The sequence below is a fragment of the Vigna angularis genome, chromosome 10 (genome assembly GCF_016808095.1).
Source record: "Vigna angularis cultivar LongXiaoDou No.4 chromosome 10, ASM1680809v1, whole genome shotgun sequence".
Taxonomy (NCBI): domain Eukaryota; kingdom Viridiplantae; phylum Streptophyta; class Magnoliopsida; order Fabales; family Fabaceae; genus Vigna; species Vigna angularis.
In genome coordinates, this window is record NC_068979.1 from 7,581,622 (window position 1) to 7,583,050 (window position 1,429).

Here is a 1,429-nt window from a genome sequence, read left to right on the forward strand (position 1 = left end):
TTTATTAAATAATTTGAAGAAAAAAAATTTTTAAAAAATTTTTTGCAAGGAGAGATACAGGAGCACTAGGAGTGGTGGAGGGAGCAACACCCCCAATCACAAACCACAAATAATAAAGCCCAGTAAACGGCCCAGTAAAAAAAAGAACCGCACACAACCAAATTTTCTCGTTCCAGAGAATTCACAGAAAAAGAACTTGAAAGAGATGCCGCAGAAATAGTTGAAAACAGTAATACTGATCCTCATTTGATCACAGAGAACACTACATAACCCTTAAACCATTCTATACTTACAGACTCTCTTCAAGCTTTTGCAGCAAGTTACCCAACACAACTTTTTTTATCTACTATATATGCAGTTACAGACTTTCACTAAGAAAAGGAAAATATCAAACATCAAGCGGCAGTAACGGTGGCCTTCCGGGCCCTCTTGGACGGAGACCGAATGGACCTGGGCTGTTTGGGCTTCGCGGGAGTCGACACCTTCTTAGTCTTCTTCGGCCCAGCCTTCTTTCCGGCCTTTTTAACCGCCTCAGTTTTCTTGCTCGTCGGAGCAGCGGTGGTTGCTCTACTGCTACGTTTCGGACGCGATTCTTTCTTCTCAGCGTTGGCCTTCGTCTCCTTCTCTTTCTTTGCGGTTTCGGATAGCTTGTACGAGGCCTTGATCTTCACGAGTTTTCCTCTCGCGGCTTGGTTCTTCAATTGCAGACCTAGAATCTTCTTGAAATTCGCGGGGAGCACCGACTTGTGCTTCTCCTCCATGTACTTCGCTATAGCATAAGGGCTCGATCCTCCTTTCTCGTTCAGCGCCACCAAAGCCTCCTTAATCATCTATACAAAACAAAACAAACTCACAAAATTCAATAAACAAACAAAACCTAAAAATCAAACACATAATTAGGGATTAAAATATATATATATATATATATATATATATATATATATATATATATATATATATATATCAACGCAGAAATACCTGAAAATATGGAGGATGCGCAGCAGTTTTAGCCTGTTTCGGCTTCTTCTCTTTCGGAGCCTTAGTTTTCTTCTCCTTCGCCGCCTTCGCCGCCTTCACCTCCTCCAGCGGCTTTTCCACGGTGGTAGCGGGCACGGGAGCTTCTCCGGCAACGTCAGTCATCTCCGATCAAATATTCAGATGAAATGCAAAAAGTTAACTAACCCGATGGTTTTGATATTGATGATGACGGGAACGTAAACATCGTGTTATAAATAGCGAAGGGGGCAATATCTGCTGGATATAGGATTGCGTGCTATTGGTGGAGACAGTGGCATGAGGATTGCCAGCGTGGCAGAGAGATATCTAGAACGTACACGTGGCGTACATTTAGAGCGTTGTTTGAAGACCTCGAAAAAGACTATGAAGTGGCCGAGACTGTGGATTGGAATGCCAACAGTTTTTTGTATTA

General features: G+C 42.5%; 1 protein-coding gene across 1 annotated transcript; it reads right to left on the minus strand.

The window, feature by feature from the left end:
- Nucleotides 1–220: 220 nt before the first annotated feature.
- On the minus strand, nucleotides 221–1,210 carry LOC108335276 (histone H1). Its single transcript, XM_017571254.2, has 2 exons — nucleotides 979–1,210; nucleotides 221–830 (listed from the first exon to the last, which is right to left on the minus strand). Exons 1-2 carry the CDS (start codon nucleotides 1,138–1,140, stop codon nucleotides 396–398), a joined length of 597 nt encoding a protein of 198 aa, XP_017426743.1. The 5' UTR covers nucleotides 1,141–1,210; the 3' UTR covers nucleotides 221–395.
- Nucleotides 1,211–1,429: the final 219 nt, after the last annotated feature.

What these genes read in the sequence shown, in the direction of transcription:
- LOC108335276 (XM_017571254.2), bottom strand. Translation starts at nt 1,140, where the DNA reads ATGACTGACGTTGCCGGAGAAGCTCCCGTGCCCGCTACCACCGTGGAA. An exon ending in CGCATCCTCCATATTTTCAG is followed by an intron (nt 831 to 978) that starts GTATTTCTGCGT and finishes TGTTTTGTATAG; the next exon opens with ATGATTAAGGAGGCTTTGGT.